Source organism: Hippoglossus stenolepis, chromosome 12 (assembly GCF_022539355.2).
Source record: "Hippoglossus stenolepis isolate QCI-W04-F060 chromosome 12, HSTE1.2, whole genome shotgun sequence".
Taxonomy (NCBI): Eukaryota; Metazoa; Chordata; class Actinopteri; order Pleuronectiformes; family Pleuronectidae; genus Hippoglossus; species Hippoglossus stenolepis.
This window is the reverse complement of record NC_061494.1, coordinates 4008683-4030537: the sequence shown is the minus strand read 5'-3', so window position 1 is coordinate 4030537 and position 21855 is coordinate 4008683. Positions and strand designations below refer to the sequence as shown.

Below are 21855 nucleotides of genomic sequence, written 5' to 3'. Positions count from 1 at the left end.
TTGGCTCCAAGTCTTTTTTTGTTCTAGATTTGCTACGTATTGATACTTAAAGCTGTTTATATGTGAAAGGAAAAGTTACGAAATATTATCGCTAATAAGATGCCGCCTGTGATATATAAATGTGCCCAAAAGTCTTATGTATTTAAATTAAAAATAGGTTGTTGTTCTTTTTCTTGTAGTGACGTTCCACAGGCAGGGTTTCAGGCATAACACTGCCCACTGTAGTCATTAACATTTCATTTTATAGCCTACTTATTAGCCTTTAGACAATGTTGGTCTTTGTTCCACATTGAAATATCCCAGCAATTGCCATGATTGAGATGAAATATCTCAACATCACTTGATTATGGTGGCCCTGAAGTGAAAATCAAAACAAAAAATGTGAAAACACAACGACAAATGATATAAAACAAAGACAAATTTATAAAAAAAATCACCCCAGGAAACCACAAAAACGACAAATGATAAAACACAACAACAAATCCAATACAAGCTGTTGTGTTTCTTATTTGTCATTGTGATTTACACTTCAGGGCCACCGTACTTGGCATGAATTTTATAGGATGTAACCAAATGACTTTGGTTACTTTTCATCTTGTGCCATCATCATCTAGGCAAAATTCAAAATAGTGCAATACTTTTTTCTTTTTTTTTTGACAAATACCTGTTAATTACTGACAACTACACCTCGGCTGTACTGTGTGTAGTGCCATTTAGCAATTGTTAGCATGTTAACAAGCTAAACAAAGATAATAAACATGCTGAGCATTATACCTGCTAAAAATCCACAAGTTAATATTGTCACTGTAAGCATTATAGCAGTAGGTCATGGCGCTGCTGTGCCTAAGACCATCCTCATTCAGCCATGAGAAAGACTGAAGGGTAAATTTAAGTCACTCCAGTAAGTTTAAAATAGAAAAATAGTCCCAAATTTCTATTGCCATTCCATACTGTGTTCTGCACTGTCAAATAAGATATACTGGGCTGTATATACATTGCCACACTGACAGTCATTCAGGGTGTTTGATGTAATTGTTCCAGCGAAGCTAGAAGATCCTCATCCTTCCTCACAGGACTACGCTGTTTATACATTTCTTTTTAACAGCCTCCTCTTCTCATCATCTGTTTTTATTTAGGCCGATGACAGCCAGTGGTCGGAGGCATTATGTCTCTAGGTCGTCCGTCTGTCCCATTCTTGAGAAAATGAAATGTCCCTGAGGGAATTTTAACATGTGGCAAAAACCTTCTCTTGGGCCCAAAGATGAACAGATTAGATTTGGATGGTCAAAGGTCAAGATCACAGTGACCTCATGTTCTTGTGAATGTGATATCTCTGGAATTTCCAAGGGAATTTCATTACATCTGACACAGACATTCACTTGGACTCAAGGATGACCTGATAAGAATTTGTTGGTAATAAAATCAAGGTTACTGTGACCTCACAAAACTCATTTGCCTCATGAACAAGTCAAGAAGACCTCGAGATTCTTGAGTTAGTCCACGACTCCTCTATCTGTGCCCGGAAGCACGCTTTGCACCCATCGTGTGATTGGTGGGTCAAAGAGGTTCTTCATGATCTAAAGCTGGAGAGGTTAAGGTTTTCTCTTGGCGGTTCTCTGAAGAAATTTGACCAAGTTTGGAACCATTTAGTGTCCCTCTTAGACTCTTTGGATATAGTACCTGAGCAGATGGATGGCTGAGCCCTGAAGCACAGTTCTCTGAATCCTTTAGTTTTTTCCCCTTATTATTATTTTATTTTACCTTATTTTTCACTTCGTGTGTGTCTTTGTTTTTGCCCCTTTTTTTTTTGCGTCTATCACCCAGAGACAAAGTGGGGTTGGGAGTGGGATTTCAGAAGGGGATGGAAAAAAACAACAAAGACGTGAGCATTGTTTCTTGGACTTTCTCTTGTTTCCTGTTTTGTTGATACCTTGCATCATTGATGCTCAGTAAAAAATATTTAAAAAATAAAATAAAAAAAGAAGACCTCGAGAAAATCTTTCAAATTTTGCAAAACACTGGTTTTCCAGACGAAATCTTCAGATCAGTAGATTCCTTTGAGAAGGTTTGTAGCAATTTCATCAGCAACTTAATTTCCCTTCACTCCTGAGTATCTTGCCTCACCAAGTCCAACAACAATCTCCATATTCTCAAATTTAAATGAGGAGCATTACACACTTTATTTTCTTAGGTTTAATGACCTCAATCCACCTCACGGCCTGTAAAATTGCAGCCAGGTAAGTAGATGCCCTGTTGGATCAGAAGGTCAGCCGTGTACAGTCTACGTCCCAGATGTTCTTCCTGAGATGCAATCTGCATAAACAATCTCAGAAGATATTTCTCGTACAGGTTCTGGGAGAAACCTGAAGCAAACAGTCTAAATCAAGTCATGTCATCTTTGAGAACAATGTCCCCAGAACAAGTGCAAAGTGATTGTACAGATAAGACTATTACACACGATGAGAAGACATCTGGAAATTCCCTCTTGGGTCATGACATCAGGATTTTTGCAGAAGATCGCAATGATTGTGTCATGAAAGGTTGTTCAAGGATCCCAGTGTTACATTATTGACGAGGACAAACTGCAGGACTTTCAGAGAAACTTGGATCAGTTGAAAAGCTGACAACGCAGTGTGATAAGTTCAAGTGTATATCCCCAGAGACACATCCTCTGGCAGATAGAAAGTAGTCCACAGCTCTTCACAAAGAAAATCTCTCATAAGTAAATATTTAACTGCAACAAGCCCCAGATATCAGGGACAAGTTAACTTTCTATTCTCATTCACAGAAAGACCAGCACAAGCTTATCGACTGTTTTACCTGCCTTTACTAAGTAGAAGGTCACTAAACTGAAAGATGATGTTACACCATCTGTTCATTCTGTACCCAAGGGATCTCTTTCATTCTAACAACAGCCTTCGTCTATTTATGTTTGTAGTTTCTTTAGACCAAACTTTGAAAGCTGGTTAAGAGTTATACATTAAGATGCGCTCATTTCAACTCCTTACATATTATAATGAAAGTGGCCGTGAAAGTAGCCAGACCATGATTGTAAAGCTAAATACTCCTGGCAGGATTTTATGTGGATAAATCCATAAAACAGGATAATACCATGATGAATTTGAGAAAAGCTTCATCACAACCATTAGCCAGCTTATCTATGTCCGTTCACAGCACCTGTAACCACTGCACATAGTTACAGCATCACCATTATAGAAAACTGAGGTTTCAGGTCCAAAATATAAACTATGCAATACTTGGCGGCTCCTGTGACCACCCATGCAAAGAGACACGTTTCATCAGCTGCAGTGTCAAAACCACTGTAATGCTTGAGATTATTTCATGTATAATATGATATAAACAATGAGTACATGTCAATTCTCTCTCTCTCTCTCTCTCTCTCTCTCTCTCTCTCTGACTCCAGAGCTCCTGGATTCAGACAACAACTATTATATTATTATTATATGAATTGTTGCTGCTATCATTAATAACATCTTTACATCCTTATCACTCTTATGGTTTTCATTATAACAACCAGTCAGAGCTGAAACATGATGGTTACACAATAGTTCCTGGTCTCTCTCTCCTCTCTCTCCTCCTCTCTCTCTCTCTTCTCGCCCCTCTTTTCCATCTCTCCTCTCCGCATTTTTCTCTGCTCACCGCAGCCGGGTCGAGGCAGATGGCCACCCACATTGAGTCTGGTTCTAGAGGTTTCTTCCAGTTAATGAGAGTTTTTTTCTCTCCACAGTCGTCAAAGTGCTGCTCATTGTGGGAACTGTTGGGTTTCTCTATGATTTTTGAGGTCTTGACCTTCTATGTAAAGTGCCTTGAGATAATGATGGAAGGTATGTGCTGCTCAGACATGCTAAGAATGGGGATGTCCGAACTCTGGTGGCCGTGACACTGCAAGATATCACAACTCAGTATGGCCCGTCTTGTGATGCTGCCACAGTAACAAAAGCGAGTTTAACTCTATAGAGCTCTATTTTTTGTGCTTTTTTCTCAGAAACTCTGCCCTGAATGTAAACTACTTCTCAAAGCCCTTTTGACACAGTAACACACAGTGGGAATATATTGTGTCCTCGTGTGAAGAATCTTTTTGACATGTCGATCTGTGAATTGTGGTCCAAACGTGATTGGTCCTTCTGCAGCCTTGTAATGAGAATATATTCAATTGATGTATTTCCAGATTGTTATGCTATGCTATGTTGTGCTATGGCTGTGCTGAAAGATGGAATTTACGTTATCCATTTTCAACCATCTCAATGTTTTTTTTCACGAAAATAAATCAAGAGAAACAAAGGGATGACTTCTGCTCATCAATAAATAAAGTCCTATTGCCCTGGCTGCATTTATATGTTTACAGCGCCCCCTGCTGATAAAATCCAAGTAGAATCTTCTTATCCATTAGTTTGTTTCCCGGAAAATACGTCATTGTGTCTTCAAAATAAACGTATGGCATCTGTCAACCGTGTGTGGAATTACTGAGATATTGAATTTCCTAGATTTTATGCTGCAGATTTTATCCCTAGAGTGTCTCCACATTCTTTCATTCACACATTTTTTGTCAAATTCAAACCACCATATCGCTGGACTCTGTTTTTTATTATTCCCTCTGTTATACGCTATTGCAAATCTTTTTGGCCAGTAATTATTTAACTTAATACAAATCAAAGGACAGCGTCACACTAAGGATGTATCTTGACATCCGTTTCATTCGTTTTTTCTCCTTACAGTCGCTTTTATTCTGAAGGGTCCAAGAAGGAAGTGTCATTGTTGTTGCCGCTCGAGAAACACGAGAGGGAAACGGTGGCTAACGTGAGTGAAGACAACAAAGTAGATCAAAGTAGGGAGTGACTTGATACCGGGAAAGTGGTTAAAGGTGATGATAGCAAGGAAACAGGCTTTTAACTTTGTCAACCTAAACTTTAACATTAGCTTCAAACGGAAACGCTTTCGTGTCGGTAGTATTTAACAGAGTAAGCTAACCGTAGTCAGCTAGCCAAGTGTTGCTAACTCACCGGCAACTGATAACATCTCTGACGTCTAGAGACATGCTCTACTTCAGAAGAAAGTTTTGAATTTGACATTTTGTCCTCGTAGCTGAAAGGTGAAGGAAGTTGTTGTCGTTGGGAATGTCATCACCTCCGTATGGTCACAGGAGTCATGAAGGGTCCACGCACATATCAGACAGCGATTCAGAGACCGAGGTACGTTTATCACTGGACTTCCTGTTCCTGTTGCTTTCCTCATAGTTGGATGTTGATGTCCCGTCCTGCTCGCTGAACTGACACACGCACTGAAACACAAACTAAAAAGTGCTCTCCTTCTTCTGTGCTTTAATGGCGGTTGGCAAACTACTTCCAGGTGCATTTCTGCCACCTTCCGGAAACGAGTGAACTCCAGAACATCTGTTAAATCTAACTGGATTCGATTCTTTTTCTAATTTCCGTGCTTTCTAAAAACCGGAACACAGCCCCGCACCCTACATCAGCTGAACCTCTGATACCTGTTGATTACTCTGGACTGTGCCTTGCACTGAATGTGTCTGCGGCCGGTATCTGGGACAGTGTAACAACCACTCATTCTAGATATGATGTCCTCCTCCTGCTTCTTCTGTTGCTTCCTCTCATTTCCTCTACGCCCCTGTGAATGATGTAGTCATACCAGCTCTCATTTCCTAATCCCACAGCTCTTGGCATTTATTTTGCATGTCTTTGATTATGCCTTTTCATTTCGGCGTTGCTTTATTTGATAGCCATACTCGTTTCACTTTCCTTTTTGCATCTGTTGCATTTTTGTCTGCCAGCTCATTTCCATCCACACCAATGTGAGAGGAAATCCCAATGAATGTCATTTCTCTTCCTGCTCTCTTTATGCTGGTTGCTGTTTGTACTAAATCCAGCACTATGTCCTGTCTTCCTGAGTCTGACTTTGTGAGAAAGTGCTGTTACTTTTCATCCAGTTTTTTGAACCAGCCCTTAAATCATGTGACCAAGCCTAAATGCAGGCTCCTGGATATTTCTAAGCTGTGTCTCTTCACTGTGGATGTTCATGTCTCCACAGCCAAAGCTCCCCCTCAACCAGTTCTATCCATACATCCGCTGTGCCCTGTGCTGCGGCTTCCTCATCGACGCCACCACCATCACAGAGTGTCTGCACACATGTAAGTTACAACACAGGTGTCATCTAGATCCTGGAGTCCTCAGAGAGACTGTAAGAAGATTCAAGTGATTCCACCTGAACTAATTTAATATGTGTCTTTCAACACTGAGTGCAAAAAAACATACATACAAATCTAACCTTTAGTAAGAAAGATGGAACACATAGGGTAATGATGTAATATATTGGTCTGAACTGATGCATTTAACCCCTGACACGATGTCCAACATATGCCAGAATCAAACAAGACTGTATTCAAGACACTAGCTGATAAACTGGTTGGAATAATGTGTTGTTGGCCAATATCATCGTATTACAGATAAATCTTTATATGCATATGTATATAATTTTGCCATTGATTAAGAAGAAAACTGACTATCAGAGCCAAATATATAATCAAATTCAACCTGGTCTTATCTCTATGAACATATTTTACATGTGAATATGCAGAATCTGTAGGTGAGGGGCAACATTTTGGAGCAGGAAGCCTTCTGGTCTCCGTTTCCACTTTGACCGATCACTTGTGAGCAGCCCTTTGTTGCCCGCTGGTAATGCGTCCACATGAAGAGCAAAAGAGGCAGATCACATTGACCGAAATGCTCCTGCTATTGGCTTTTTAATTTATCTGCATGCATACGCTGATAGCTCTTAATTCAGATGAGCAAAAATGTTAAAACCTAAAACACTTACAAGAAGTATTGCTGTTTGTGTTTTGTGTGGATAAATGTTAGACTCATGTGATAACAGAAACTCATCAGACTGTAAACAGTGTATGGTGAACAGAAGATTGAGTCTTGGCCCAGATATCTGCTGTCTACAGCAGAAGCCCCAAAATATTGGCTGTTGCCCCTAGAGGCTTATTCACTGCCAGACAATAGCCGATGGGCTCCAACATTGAACTTTGTCCCATAGAAGCAACTGACATGTGTCATTGTCAACTGAAAAACTTCCTGCTCATTGTATGATTTAATCACTATTCTTTTCAGGGATCTTTATCTGACATGTTTCTGTATTGTTATAAATATGAATATCAGCTTAAATATATTCACATATTAATATTTATATCAGCCTCAAAAGTCCATATTAGTTTGACTGTATCACATACCTGACCTCCTGCCTTATATTTGAGGTTTTACTTTTTCTCAGTTTGCAAAAGCTGCATCGTGAAGCACTTCTTCTACAACAGCAGGTGTCCCACATGCAACATTGTGGTCCATCAAAGTCAACCCCTTTACAACATCAGGTAGGTGCTCATTCTTGATGTTTGATGACTTTTACCATCCTCTGTTAAACCTGCTAAATCAGCAAGTGGCTGTCAGATTATCAGGGTTTTTGACAGTTAGTCAGAGAGCAAATGGTAGGAAAACACATTCTTGAAACTGAGATACATTAGTTTTCTTGGTTAAAGTTTGACACAGAGAATTCTGCAATTTAAATTTAAGTTCAAGTTTACTTTATTTTCCCAGATGGGAAACCTGGCTTACAGAGCAGCATGGATACAAACAAAAAGTACATAAATTATCCCAGAAATGTCATGTGATGCGTCTAAAAGTCAGAAATAAATGCTAAATATAAAAAAGAACTTAATCAAATATTTAAATTACATGTGCAAGTTCAGTAAATTTATTGCACGGGGAAAAAATTGTCTTTACTCCTATTGCACCTGAACCGGGTGATATTTAGGATATTTCGACTGTTCATCTGCTGCCACTCAGGTCTATAGCAAAGCAGTCTATTTAGCCCCAAATGCTTTCTTCTCCCACAGGCCTGACAGACAACTGCAGGACATTGTTTACAAAATGATTCCCTACCTGGAGGAGTGTAAGTGCATGTACAGTGTATTACAAAACAGTACACCGGTTAATATCACAAAAATGTCAAGGTATGAAAAGTCCTGTCCATTTAACACAATTTTGACCCAAACTGATTGTATGGATCTTTGATAAGAGTTTTATTAGTCAAACATTTCTCTTTTCACATCATGCATAGCAACCAACTGCAACGAAATTCAGTTCCTGCATTAATGAGTTTTTGTTTTTAAAATGTTTTAAATATTAATATTGTATTGTCTGCTCCTGGGTCCTCCTGGGTATGACACAAATCTGTAGAGAGATTCTGCTGCTGTTCCCAAGTGATTGTTTCCAGTTGCTCTTTGCTCGACGAGTTCTGTTGCTTTACTTTTCACTTTAAAATATAACTTTTTTTAATTGGATTAAAATCAGCAACTTGCTTGGTCGGGGATAGTTTTCATCTTTTAAAACTCTTGTGTGATTTTTGCACTGTGTTTGTGGATCTTTATAATTTTGGGAAATTCATCTCATGTTGAGCTTCTTAAGAATGGGAGTCTTCTCTTCATTTTATTTAGATATACAAACCTAAACACTTTTTGCACAAATGCAATTTGAATCTTTTGACATTTTAGGGATATTTCACAAGGTGTGACTGTTTTGTTGTATATATATTTTATGTATATATATATATATTTAGATGCATTTGATATAACTGATGTGTTTAATGTCTTTTCTTTTCTCTCTACAGATGAACGAGAACAGATGTGTAACTTCTACAAAGAGAGAGGGATGGAGGTGCCTAAACCAGGTAAAACAATTGCTTTAAAAGTTTCAGTAAACAGGTTGAACACTGAAACACATTTTGTTTTGTCAGACTGAGATCAGTGGTGAACAAATCTTTTCAAGGTCAGAGGAAAACTTTTGATCACTTTGACTCTTTATTCATTTTAGAGGAGAAAATATCAAATTGGGGTCAGAATGATTTTGTAGTGATAGTTGTAGTGAATTCATAAATAAACTGAATGAAAAAAAAATGTCATCACGATCCATGAATTATTCCCTGGGGAAAAGGTTGAAAAACACCCTATCTTGCTATGTTAAACAAAGTGGGGGGAAAAATCATGGGGCCGCAGCATGATCCAGATGCACACCACAATTGAATATGTTTTTCCCTGACTTATACTGCATCCTTCCACCATCCTTTTGTGGAAATGTGTTCAGTAGTTTTCAGTACTCTTCTACATCTATAAATTATTTCTCTCTCCCCTGCACCCTCTCTTTGAGTGTGTTTTTCCTCACCACAGTTAGAAAGATGTTGCTCATGTGGGGATGTTAGGTCTCTGTGAATAATATTGTAAAGAGTACAGTCTATACCTGCTCTGTGTGAAAAGGGTCTTGAGAGAACCTCTGCTATAATTTGGCACAATCCTAATAACATTTCTTTGACATTAAATCGGAGAATCCTTAAACTGAAAATCCAAAGATGGAGATTTTTAGCACAACCATAACAAAAACTTCAGAGTTGGTCACTCAAGCGTCTCCTCTGTTTTCTCATCTCTTGTTTGCAGTGGTGATCACCTCTCCAGCTCCTGTTGTGGTGAAGAGGCAGAGGAGAGATAACACTCCTCAGTCTGTGTTCACCATTCCTCCTGAGCTGGATGTGTCTCTGCTGCTGGACTTCGTTGGGTAAGGATCTCATTGGACAGCTCTTAATCCAGCAATGACACAGAGCTGTAGGTACTTTGCCTCTTTTCATTCAGTGCATTAATATTCAATTCAAAGATCTTACAAAACAGCCAAAAAAGATCTGCGGTTGACCACTTGCTTTCTAAATATATCATGACATTTCCCTCGTCTCACCGGGAATATGTATTATTGCATTAACTAAGATGGCACTCAGTAGAGCACAGACATCCACTAAGCCCCAGCAGAGCCTTATGAAACATTTTAATTCATTAGGTCCAGATTTTTATTTGGATCTACACCAATTTGAGAAATCTACGAAAATGTTGAAAAAGAAAGTGAAAAGAAATTCCTATACTCTCCCCCTGATTTGGATCTGCACCAAATTTGTATGCGTTCTTACCTGAACCACCAAGCAAATGAGTGAACATACAGAATATCAGGAATGTGGAACTGCTAATAAAAAAGCAGCCATTGGTAATCAGCAGCAGTTTTGAATTAAACAGGTGTATTTACTGCTATGACCTGGTCGAATGGTTTGTCATTAAAAGGCCCTGATACTCATGAACCCCTACTCATATTGTGTACCTTATCTCCCATTAAAAAAAATATATACTCACAGGTTCTCGGTGAACCTCAGTACCATTACAATCATAGTGAAACAAAAACCTGCAGGTTAATTGGTGTATTGGTGCCTTGTGTTGCAGGTGTAAATCATTTTATAGTTTGGCGATCACTGTATTTTTAAAGTTCGGTGCTTTGCTTTTGGCCTGTAGACGTAAATAAGACCAACTGACCTGAGTTTTACTCCTAGCGAGCATTTCTTCTACTTAGAAGAAGAAGACCAGTTTGCAGACATGAATGAATTTACCATGCAGTTACTCAGACATGTCACCAGATGATGCTGTTGTCTTACACCGTGTGTTTTTGCTCGGTACCAAATAAATGTACTTACATCTACTCTTGTTTTGTTCTCAGGGCTGAAGAGGGCATTATTGGCTATAAGGTAACAACCTCAAACTTTAATATTTATCAAGTCTTATAAGAGTTATTATTTTTTGTATTATTATCTTTGTTGTTACTATTATTATGATGCACTGTAACAGATAAAATAAGGACAAGGTGGATGATAACTCAGAAAAGTTTATAGTGTAAGCTACACCCTGGCTTTTCCTGAATATTCTATATTTTTTGTATGAAAGACTTTGATACAGTGTATTCTACCCTGTTCCTGTGTAGCCGTTGGAGAGGCGGTATGTTCGTGTGTCGGGTGAGGCCACCATCCGGCACGTGGAGCTGTTCATCAGGAGGAAGATGGAGCTTAGCCCAACTTGCCTGGTGAGTCTGCCAGGCTTACAGCTAATCGGTCAACACAGTGACATGACCACAGTGTTGATCCTGATTCACGCTTTGGACCAACTTGGAAGTAGGACAGCAGAAGGAAGTTGGCATCGCACTTTAATGAAGGTGTGCACATTGAGCACACTCAAAATAGCACAGCGGCTTCAGACATGTTCAAAGGTGTTCCTGTCATGTAGCTTGTGTCGTAAGTGACCTGAATGACCGTCTGACTCACAGGATGTGGAGATAGAAACCTGCCAATCACACTGTAGATGTAGATCCATTCATGTTTTTAGTAGAATAGCAGATGTTTTAACTCATCATTAAGGATTTTGTAAAGTGTAAAGTGGTGGCAATTTTAGCCATTTAAAACCAAATCTACAACACACACAGGCACACATTGACATGTCTCAGTTTGTCTTTGGTTAACATCAGCTCCCAGAATAGTAGAATTTGAATCACATGTCTCTCGATTAACAAATCTAAGCTACCGTACCCTGACGTCTACATCTGTTTGTGTGTGTGTTTAATGCAGTCAGGGTTTGTTGTGTGTCATCTGACTTGTCAAATGACGAGCGGCTGCAGATTTTAGAATTTGTTATAGTTTGTGCAGTAGTTTATTTTAATTAAGAAATATATATGTACTGATTACTGCAATAGCACCATATATACTATCGAAAGGGTTACCTAAGTCACATGACTAATTGTTGGAATAATACACCATCCTGATGAAGGCAGGATAACTGAAAATGTCTGAGACATAAAACGATCATGCTGGGGACTTGTTTGCCACTAAATTATAGCAACACTCAGCCTTGTCTTAACCTTATTGAAACATGTGGCACGGTCTCTGCGTTATTCGTGTTCCACAAATCCACATCGGCCCTGTGTCAGCTGACCCTCCTGCATGATCCTCCTGACCAGGGTGACACGTGGTCTGAAGCTGGCAGTGAAATAGAGGAAACAGTAAAGGAAATGAACTCTGTGATACAAACTTTTCAACCTCATTTAACTGTCCCAACACAGAGGAGTCACCTGCTCAGTTCAAAACTCAGCAGGCTACCTACATCTAAAGGGCAACAGACAACCGTAATCTGATTATAATCAAATTGTTAGTGCAGTGATACCGCATGTCTGTCTCAGAGCAGGGGGCAGGCTGTCAGAGGACGCTCAGGGTCAAAAATATCGGTGTCAGGTCCAGAAGTGTCCTCCTTTCTTCAGACAAAGAGGGATGTCTATGTGTGATCAGTTTACCAGAGGCAGAGTTCAGGAGTTGGTGTATTTTGTATTTAGAAACACGTGGATGAGGATTAGCAGCTTTCCTTCAGGGCTCACCTGTCTGGACAAACCTCGAGAGGACGGACAAAGATCAGCCCAGGGTCACTGTTCATTGCAGCAGAGGTCACAAGAGTAATACAATGTCTACCTTTAGATTTTAACACTTTAACCTGCAGTTTAAACCGTGACTTTCAAAGTTCTCCGATCGCTATGCAGTTCACACTACATGACTTTCTGTCTTGTGATCAAAAGTCTTGCAGTTGTTGAGTTCACACCACACAACAGACTTCTTATAGGGGGGTAGTGGGGTAGTAGTATGTCTGTTCCCCAAACTTAAGTTGTTTTCAGACATGCACTGAACTCCAGAGAACCTCCGGACATTCTGCTGAGGGGCTGTATGTGTGGACGCAAATGTCCGAGTGACAGCCTCCAGAACTTTCTGTGGAGTCGGGCTGAAAATATATTGTGAACTAAGCTTTAGTTTACCCATCATCTTCATCCAGTTTATCATAGGTCTCCAAGGCATTTCCTGTTTGTTCAGTGTTTTGGTCGGTTAAATGATTCTGGTCAAATCCAAACTAATCCACATTATCAAGCACTCATAGTTTGTCCGTCCAGAAATTCAAAGTTGTGTGTTCTATGGTAAAACCATCTAGACACGCGCACGCACGCACGCACGCACGCACGCACGCACGCACGCACACACACACACACAGAGTTCTCTCTGGGCTCAAAGAACTGGCTCTGATTCTCCTGCAGGTGGACGTGGTTTGTGGCGATCACCTCCTGGATCCCTCCCAGTCACTCAAAGACGTGCAGAGCACCGTGGGCGATGCAGCGCTGCAAGTAAGAACCCGAATCACACAAATCAACAAATCACTTTGTATGAAGGAGATTTCTTTAGAATGTCATGAATACTGATCCCAATGAGTAATCTTATTGTTCTGGTTTCCATTTTGCTCCAGGACGGTCTGCTGGTGCTGCAGTTTGGCCTGATCCTGCCCGCCCACTCCTGACCATGAGATTGTGATTCTTTTCATCTGGCTCTTTGTTATCATGTGGAGTGAAGTGTCTACCTTTGCATTATACCTGCCTCGCGGCCATCTTGGATGTGAAAGCCTAATATATCCAAACATGGTTTTCTTGAATGGTCTGGAATGAAAATATATCAACTGTTTGATATATCAAAATTTCTCACTGTAGCATCAAATGTTCATCTCTCAGGAGGACGGGTACATACATTTGACCTACTTAAGGGCCAGCATGTCAAAATGAGTAACTCCAACCCGACGAGTGGAAATTCCTCTTCCTACTGCCAAGGTGTCTTTAGGTGGCGTTTAGTGGGCTTCCACTCTACAGAACGTGACTTCTGCTGTAGCCAAACTGCGCATGACTTCTGTGAATAGAAAGTGAAACTCAGACAGTGCCTGTGAAGCCGATACAAGCTGCCTCATTTTCTATGAAACCAGGGACCCATTTCTCACTTTTGTATTTAATGACTGATTGACTGTGATTTCAGATACTACTGATTCAAAGGGCTTGAAAATTCAAACTACCACTACCAAAGGTTTGTGTTTGTGTGTAAAATTTTGATATTCAGAGCTCAGATCTGCACATCGTCTTTTCCAGCTTGTTTCTGGTTGATTTACACATTTAATTTAAGAGCTGTTAACTTTTATATGAAGTGTCAACTGATGTAAATGAATGCAACAGACACGATGAAGCCAGCTTTCAGTCCTGCTCATCTGAGCACTAAAGCATTTATTTAAAGGGTGTTTGTATGCAGAGGTTTTTGGTAAGATTTGTTAAAAAATTGTTTTCTTACTTGGTTTTGTCAGTTTGAATGAATAAATGACTGCACAACTAAGAAAGGGTTTCCTCGTTCATCCATGTTGCTGTTTCACAGCGGTGGGTTAGAAACTTTAATGGGAAGAGTCCCTGGTTCTTGGCAATAAAAACATTTAGATTATTAATAAATAGTGTTTATTTCATGAATGCTAAATAACTTCCTATCACGAGACTTCCTATCAGGACACGTTGGACAGGGATTCCTCCCTGACTGGTTGAGAACTTAAAATGTGTGATAACAGCCTCCCTACATTTTTTATGCAGTTGCTAAATATCTTGCTGTCTTGTATGAGTTCTGCAGTTTGTTAATGGTCCGAGGTTCTTCCGCTAATGGACATAAACATCTAACTGGAGGCAGCTTTATGTCTTCCTCTATGTGTGAATATGTTGATGTGGATATAAAAAAAAAGGAAAGCAGCTTGTTAGCCAGATTATTTTATTAATTGCATTGTTCAGTTCCACTAAAAACAACAGTAAGTAACATTCCAGTTTTCCTACTGAAGCATTGTATTCATTGTACTAAACAATTTTTTTCTGGCACCATAGCTTTTTCCACCATACAGCTCTGTAGCTTATGTTCAGACCAGGGAAACTTTTACACTTTGTAACGAGACAAAACAAAGAAAAAGAGCAGATGGTGTCCTTTCTTTGAACTCTGTGTCCAAGGGGCTTTAAAATGACAGTACACTGCTACAACAGAGAACTACACTAACATTAAGTGTCTTCCCTTGATAAACACTATGGGCATTTTTCTTACCTGACACACAGGTGTCAGTGCAATGTAACACAGCAGTAAATGCAAATTCATCCATATTCAATACTTGCTCACACATTTACTATTGTACAATATTTGAAAAGTGTTAATCTCTGGAGACCTTTCGAGCAGATTTGTTTCAAATGTTTCCAGGTTGGCTTCTTTTGTTTAATGTGGAGTGGAACAAAGTTTATTTTTAAAAAGTTTGATAATTTTAGAGTCCAAAGATCATCTAAGCACTGAGACCTATGACCCAGGAAAGATGTCAACTAAAGGATATTGATTATCACCCAAAATACAGATTTTCACCTCTAAGTCACACAACATTTGTAGAAATGGTTCTTTTATTAACTCTAAACTCACTATACATAAAATGAATACGTCTTCAAACGTCTTCCAGAATTCCCTGTCTGTCTATCTATCTATCTATCTGTCTGTGTTTGTGCTCAGTTGTTGGAGTTGATGTCTGCTTCATCTTTGTCCTCGCTGATCTCCTTGAAGCTTTCCTTCGTGCCTCCTTCTTTCTCCCTCTGGCTGCTCCTGGAGGAGCTGGCGGAGGCTCGAGGCTGATAGTTGAAGCTGGCAGCACCGAAAGACACCCCTGAGTTAAAGTGAGTCTCCTCCCCCTCCAGCAGTTTCCTTGTGGGACCGAGAGAAACAAAATGTCAGAGTGGACATGCAGACATTACACGTCCCACAAATGCTTCAAGATACATTTTTTAATGGTGTCCACTAGTCAAGAGAAAGTCATCTTTTGTTGGGTTTGTCCTTTTTATCCTCTCAGCACCTGTAGGCAGCGATCTCTATGTCCAGGGCCATCTTGACATTGAGCAGGTCCTGGTACTCCCTCAGGTGCTGGGCCATCTCACCCTTCAGGTTCCTCAGCTCAGTGTCCAGATGGCCAATCGTGTCCTGTTACAATGGAAATGACAATGGATTCAGACGAGAGAAAAGCAAGGACATTATCAGCAGTTTTCTCAATGAATTTACTTAGCATGTGCATGGATCTATACCACGGTACTGATTTTCCAGCGGCATGATTTCCTCAAAGGGAATAAAGAATCCTTTTGGAGCTTTAGCCTCTCTAAAGAGCCAGTGAAAGCAGATGGCCTTCCTTTATCCGAATTAGCAGGTCAGAGGTTAATCTGATAGACACGCACCATTGATTGACTAAGAACTGTTTCGTGTCTTCTTCAGACCTTGAACTTGAATCCGTTGATCTCTGACTCTGAGTTGTCAAACATTGAGGTGAGAGTCATAACTGTATTTTAAACAGGTTCATATTACAGACAGGATTTTTTAAATTCAAATTCCCCATTATTATTTCATAAGTATAGTTTATCACCTTTTAGTAGGAAGCCTCACTGCTGACATTCGATCTGAGAATTTGCTGTTTCTGCTGTTTGCTGTTAAATAAATAGTTCATATTTGAGGAGTTTTTTGAAAATTTGTTTTCTTTCTTTTTTATGGAACTACCAGCGCTAATGCTGACACATTATATAATCTATTCTGATTAGCGATTTGCCCATTAATTAAACTCTGCACTTTTTTCTTTCTTCCTGCTTTTTCTTTTTCTCTTTCCTATCTAGCTGCAGGCAGTTAGCTTAGCATAAAGATGGACAAGGAGGAAGAGCTAGCATTGCTCTGTTCAAGTCAAAAATCAGTCTACTGTCAACTCTAAAGCTCAGTAATAAGTAATAATATACTTATTAATGATAAGTAAGTAATAATAGGTAATAGGCAATGATAAAGTTTAGTCATAAATAATGTATACTTACAAATGATTAGTAAGTCATACTATGCCTACTAATAAGTAATAGGTTTCCAGCCTTTATGTTTAGCAAAGCTCCTGTCTGTAACTTCATATTTATTTATCATACAGACAAGAGAATGCTATCAACCGTCTCATCTACAGCTATAGATGCTGAGATTAAGAGGAAATTCATCAAACCATCTATCAATAAGCAATTATGAAACTACTTGCCTATGTGACTGAGTGGTGATTATGGCAGGATTACACTCAAATATCACTGATTTCACAATTTCACCTTCAGCTTTTTGATCCATCAACTCTTCAACAAACAGCCTTTATTGCAGTTTAATTAGTGGCTCAAACTTCTGCTATCTAAGAGGTTGGCAGAAGAACTGCCATCACAGGGCGTATGATTGATGGTTTTAATGATAACATCGCCAGTATGTTGTCTTCCTTGCTCCTACTCAGACTTGACATTGAAAGGTTTGGGACCGCCTGCTGTGTGCAGTTAGCAAACAGCTTTACTCAAGCTGTGGCATAATTCAGGACCATGAGATCTGCTGGCTTCCAATCCTATTACTCTACAGACAGAACTGACCTCCATGCAGCCTGAAAGCAGGTGACTGAGAGCAAATGACTTTCCTTTTTCCCCATCAAGGCTTTAATTCACAAGTCTGCACTTAAGTAATGTTTATAAAAGAGTCCCGGAAAGAGTGATGCAATCTCATGATAACTGTCATGAAAGGGAATTAATGTTCTGAGTGGAACTGCTTCTTGTAAATGAAACGTGCAGAAATGAGTGTGCTTGGGGACTAAAATCTTCCATTTCCCTGAGAGATGTAGGAGACAAGGGCACAGTAATGCTAATAACAACATAAATGCCAACATACTGTAGGTCCACTATAGTTTTTAATGACTGTAATTGCTTGCCTGCATGGATGAGACTTCAGCATTGTGTCCATCCTCCATCTCTGCGATCTGCCTCTCCAGAGACTCGTTGGTGCCCCTCAGGGTCTCGATCTCGATGGTCTTGGACTGCAGCTGCCTCCTGAACTCGTTGATCTCCTCCCTGCTAGCCCTCATGGCCTCGTTGCTCCTGGTCGCCTGCTCGTTGAGGCTGGCAAACTTGCTCTTGTACCACTCCTCGGCCGAGTGCAGGTTCCTGGAGGCGATGGACTCGTACTGGTTGCGGATCTCCTTCAGAGCTGAGGTGAGGTCCGGTTTGGCGACCTCCAGCTCCACGGAGACCTGCTGTGACTCCATCAAGTTGCTCAGCTCCTGGATCTCCTCGTCGTGCACCTTCCTCAGGAAGGTGATTTCGTCCGCCAGCGACTCCACCCGGCGTTCCAGGTCCAGGCGAATGACTGCAGCGTCATCCACGTCCTTCCTGAAAGACTTCAAGGTCTGCTCTGCTTCCTCCCGTGCGATCACCTCCTCATCAAACTTCACATTGAGTTTCTGATAGTGAAATGAGAGAGAGAGAGGTGAGTTAATGGACAAGTAAGATTTGAAATAAAAAGCATATCCACATGACTCCGCAGCTCATTTTTGATTTGAGAAATGAGATGATGAAGATGAAATAATGAGATTTAGGATAATGTTGTCAACAAAATTCCTCACATGCATCAGACATACATTATCATTACCACTGCCCAGTGGTTTTACCTGTAGCTCGTCCTCTATGTTGTTCCTCTCGATCAGGATATGGTTCCTTTCCCTGCTCAAGTCGTCCAGCTGTGACCGCATGTCCCTCATCTCCTGCTGGTAGACGTGAGCGACGCGGGACGGCTCGTTCTGCTTCTGCCGCAGGGTCAACAGCTCCGTCTCCAGCACTTTATTCTGCTGCTCCAGGTGACGCACTTTATCGATGAACATGGCGAAGCGATCGTTCAGACCCTGTGCAACAGGATAAAGGCTTGTTTATAATCCCACAATATTTTACTTTTGGATTAAAATACCAGGAAGGCTTCTAACCACAGGTGCTGATTCATTTAAAATCTCCTGCATGTAATAACATAAACATCCAACCTTCCAAATGCACTCATTGTAATATCTCATGTCTCATCAAAATTGAAAGTGTATTAAAGGTTCAGTGTGTAGAATTCAGTGACATCTAGTGGTGGAGTTACATGTTGCAGCTGAACACGCTCACCTCACCCTCCCCTTCCAACCTGTGGTAGCCTTCAGTTGTCATAAAAACTCAAAAGGTGTTTAGCTTGTCCACAAGGTCAAACTTGTCTTTAAGAATAAAGGGATAAATCGAAAGTACATCTCCCGCCTCTCTCACCTCTTTGGTATGAAACATGAAATGTAGGTGACATCCCCACACATGGGTATTAAAAACACATCCACTGTTTGTCTTCCTGCCACCTGGGTTCTCAAAACATAATGAAACATTTACAGATATGACATCGTTGGTAGCACTTAAAGGAACCTTTTAGTTCCTTTAAAAACGTTCCTGAGACAAAAAACTTCCTGGTACTTTTGGTCCAAATACAGTTTTTGGAGGAGAATCACACCACAATCACATTATATACCACACATAATGGCTGAGTCGTAAAAACACAGCCGCCATTGTGATGCAACATTTCATTCTTCATATTATAATTCATTCTTAATTATTGTAAACATAAACATCTTTGGGATTTGGACTGTTACATGAGCAAAATAACACATTTCAAGATGTCAGCTTGGAATCTGAGAAACTGGGTTGTCCTATGTTGTGGCATTTTATAGATTAAATAATTAATCAAGTAATGTCAGATTAATCCGCCATTAAAATAATGGTTGCAGCCGTGTTCTTGAGCTTTTGCCTGTATCACACAGAAGGTGTCACCATGCTGCCTTGTCAAACTCAACTTTTAAGTCAACTCTTAAGTCAGTGGACCCTGAGTTATTCAGATGCTTCAGATGTTTTGTCAGATGTCTGATTAGCGTCGTGATTTTTATGGCTATGTTTATAAAGGTGTGCTGAATTGAGGGCAAAAAAAGCATCAGATTCAGGGGGATTAAAGTAACAAGTCTATTAAGAGATCAAAAGGCCAGGTCACCTTATTATAAGTAAATACAATTGCTGGTTCTTTCTTTACGATAAATGTGTCTGAATTATTTTATTGATAAAGGGCTTAAATTCAGAATGAGGTTATGAGAGGGGTATAATGCTTGTTTACATCTGGATTTATTTAGTGCTCTACATAGGGAAATGTAAAATGACTATACAAGGCCTGATACTGAAAGACTGAAACACCACAACTGGAAGGTCATTGGTCATAAATTAATATAATAATACGTTTTATAAGAATGAGCTGTTGAACACCATTTTATTTTATAAACTGTGATCAGTTTATTTATATAATATTTAGATTTTTAATAGTTTTTATGGTTTGCCTTAAATTTTTCATTTTGAATTGTGCTATATAAATAAAGTTAATTAATAATATTATAAAGAACAAGTTAAAATACTTTAAAGGCTTTAATAAAAAAATAAAAAAAGACCATTTACTGTAAGACGCATCATTATAAACTATTCTATATAAATCTATATATTTCTATATATAATCTACCTGCAGCTGCTCCTTCTCGTTGGTTCGAATGACTTTGAGTTCGTTGTTGACGACAGAAGTCTGGGTCAGGTCCAGTGAGTCGGTGGGCCCCGGAGAGAAAGAGGAGGACCGTCCCGACCTCCGGTACAGGCTGAGCGAGGACGCGTGGCTGCGGGACGCCGCCATGGACCTGAGCCCCGGGGGGAACCGAGAGGACGCGCTTCCGGTGCGGGACGGAGAGACGGGGAACCGGGAGGATTCCCCGAAGAGCCTCCGGTAGGACGAGGAGGTGTAGCGGTCCCCGTAGCTCATGTCTGCGGTGAGTCGGAGACAGCACTGATGTGCGTAAAGAGCTTTGCAGCAGCTTATATAGAGCAGGTGACAGGTGGCAGGTGGAGCGAACCACTTTACGCACGGAGGGACACTGAATAACGACAATATAACGTGTGTGCTGTGGTGAAGTGAAGATGTTGACTGAGGTTTTGCTTCTTGAAGAGATAGACACAAAGAGTGATCTCACTTCCCCCACGTTTTACCCAGACCTGTGCTCCATGTGTTCACTATGTGATGGAGTCGTCCTCCTCCACACCTCCAGTCTGTATTTCACTAATCACACCAGCAGACGCACAAACTCCCAATGAATGAACAAGCATCAGACCTAAGCCTCAATAGTTCACTGAGACTTGCAGTGTTTGAAATTTCTTCTACGTTACATGATCAGTTGATTTTACAGTAACTGATCAAATAATATATGAATAATTCATCTTAATTAATAATTAATAATAGTATCTTCATTTATAAAGCACTTTTCAAAGTTACAAACTGCTTCACAAATAAAAACACACAAGTAAAAAAATACATAAAAACATATAAACATTACAATCTAAACATTAATGCCCATTACAATAATAAAAACTAGAATTAGGTAATAAAGTAAATGTACATTTACACCTTGATTTAAAGGAAGCTACTGATTCCACCTGCTGGATCTCCTTCCACTGCCAGTGGATCTCAATGTGTGACCTGGGTTATATGAGGATTTAAAAAATCTGCAATATAGTGAGGAGTCAGACCATTAAGTGCCTTGTAAGTAATTAAAAGAACCTTAAAATCAAATCTAAAATAAACTGTAAGCCAGTGTAAAGAGGTTAAAACCGGGTTGAAGTGTTCCAACCTGTTTACTCTGGTTCAGTTGAGCACATTTGGATCATGTGGGACCAATGTACATTTTAAAATCCAGTAAATTCAAAGTACTTTTTTCAGCTTTCAGACTCTGGTTTTGGAGAAAACTGTAAGGAATATGTTTGTATTTTTCTCCTCTCTTGTTTAGGTGAATGCTATAATTTATATTTTGTTTATATTCTTTGTTTGTGAAACCATTTGAATCTTTATCATAACAATTAAACTGAGCTCATGTTCCTGCAAGAAAGTATACATTCATGGCTGAGCCCAGAGGTTCCCTGATCATCATGACAGTTATTTTGTGGTAATTAAATTAACTGTAGATTTATTTATATTAGACACATTATATGAACTGAAATAATAGGGGCCTTAAAGCACCATAACAATTGACTTGATACCCAACCTTGAAGAAGGGCCCGAACAGAAGACTAGGGCTGTAATATTGAGTATTTGTATTCATGTCCACAAATCGTAAGAAACCAAGAATACATCAGTCCATCTCATGACATGCCAACTTCCTTA

At 39.8% G+C, this 21855-nt stretch overlaps 2 protein-coding genes across 5 annotated transcripts; one reads left to right on the top strand and one right to left on the bottom strand.

The window, feature by feature from the left end:
- The first annotated feature begins 4774 nt into the window (after positions 1–4774).
- Positions 4775–14121, top strand: pcgf6 (polycomb group ring finger 6). Of its 4 annotated transcripts, none has more exons than XM_035172980.2 (11): positions 4775–4818; positions 5104–5210; positions 6067–6166; positions 7309–7405; positions 7928–7983; positions 8701–8760; positions 9521–9638; positions 10614–10641; positions 10875–10973; positions 13014–13100; positions 13220–14121. In XM_035172980.2, the coding sequence occupies exons 2-11, from the start codon at positions 5136–5138 to the stop codon at positions 13268–13270; spliced, it is 771 nt and encodes a 256-aa protein (XP_035028871.1). In that variant the 5' UTR covers positions 4775–4818; positions 5104–5135; the 3' UTR covers positions 13271–14121. The 4 variants fall into 4 exon arrangements, with proteins under 4 accessions (XP_035028871.1, XP_035028873.1, XP_035028874.1 ...); XM_035172982.2 differs by having other exon boundaries at positions 4781–4846; XM_035172983.2 differs by having other exon boundaries at positions 4785–4882.
- A 400-nt stretch (positions 14122–14521) lies between these two features.
- LOC118119227 (alpha-internexin) lies at positions 14522–20502 on the bottom strand. The gene is made up of 5 exons (XM_035172978.2): positions 20173–20502; positions 18275–18505; positions 17540–18067; positions 15644–15768; positions 14522–15495 (listed from the first exon to the last, which is right to left on the bottom strand). The coding sequence occupies exons 1-5, from the start codon at positions 20461–20463 to the stop codon at positions 15303–15305; spliced, it is 1368 nt and encodes a 455-aa protein (XP_035028869.1). The 5' UTR covers positions 20464–20502; the 3' UTR covers positions 14522–15302.
- Positions 20503–21855: the final 1353 nt, after the last annotated feature.